The following is a 600-nucleotide window of genomic DNA, read 5'->3' as shown; positions in this document are numbered from 1 at the left end:
CCCAATTTTAGCATCTGGTCTATTTTCTCCACCCGTTTCCTCCCCGTCCGTAGTGTTTCCGTGGGATTCCACTATATCACCAAGACTTCCCTGCCACTGCAATCCCCCTCCATCAGCACATTCCTGATTAGGCATCCATTCTCCGCTAGCGCTCGGTTGCCACTGCATTCCTCCTCCACCAACGCTTCCCTGCCGCTGCACACCCCCTCCGTAGCCGCTTCCCTGCCGCCGCACACCCCCTCCGTAGCCGCTTCCCTGCTGCTGCATTCCTCCCGCGCCAACGCCTGGCTGTGGTTGCACTACCCCTCCAGCGTAGCCACCAGGTTGCGGCAATCCTCCCCGTAGCCGCTGGACTGTGGCTACATTGGTCGGCCTCTAGAGCTTAACTGTTGCTGAGTCCCTCCTCCGCCAACACTTCCCTCCCGCTGCATACCTACCGCGCCAAAGCCTGGCTGTGGTTGCACTACCCCTCCAGCGTGGCCACCAGGTTGCGGCACTCCTCCATCACCGAAGCTGGCCTGCCTCTGCATTGTTCGGCCTCTAGAGCTTAACTGTTGCTGAGTCCCCCCTCCGCCAACACTTGGCTGCCGCTGCATACCT

The 600-nt window shown here is 60.8% G+C and overlaps 1 protein-coding gene across 1 annotated transcript; it reads left to right on the top strand.

Moving 5' to 3' along the window:
- Tco025E_10318 (uncharacterized protein) lies at positions 1–345 on the top strand (the record flags this gene model as incomplete). The annotated part of the gene is made up of 1 exon (XM_029377095.1): positions 1–345. A coding segment is annotated over one exon (345 nt), but the record flags the coding sequence as incomplete, so codon positions are not given.
- Between the last annotated feature and the right edge of the window lie 255 nt (positions 346–600).

The sequence above is a fragment of the Trypanosoma conorhini genome, assembly GCF_003719485.1.
Source record: "Trypanosoma conorhini strain 025E chromosome Unknown Tco_14.4_contig_01645, whole genome shotgun sequence".
Classification (NCBI taxonomy): Eukaryota; Euglenozoa; class Kinetoplastea; order Trypanosomatida; family Trypanosomatidae; genus Trypanosoma; species Trypanosoma conorhini.
Note: the sequence above shows the minus strand (reverse complement) of the source record. Positions and strands in the feature narration are given on the sequence as shown.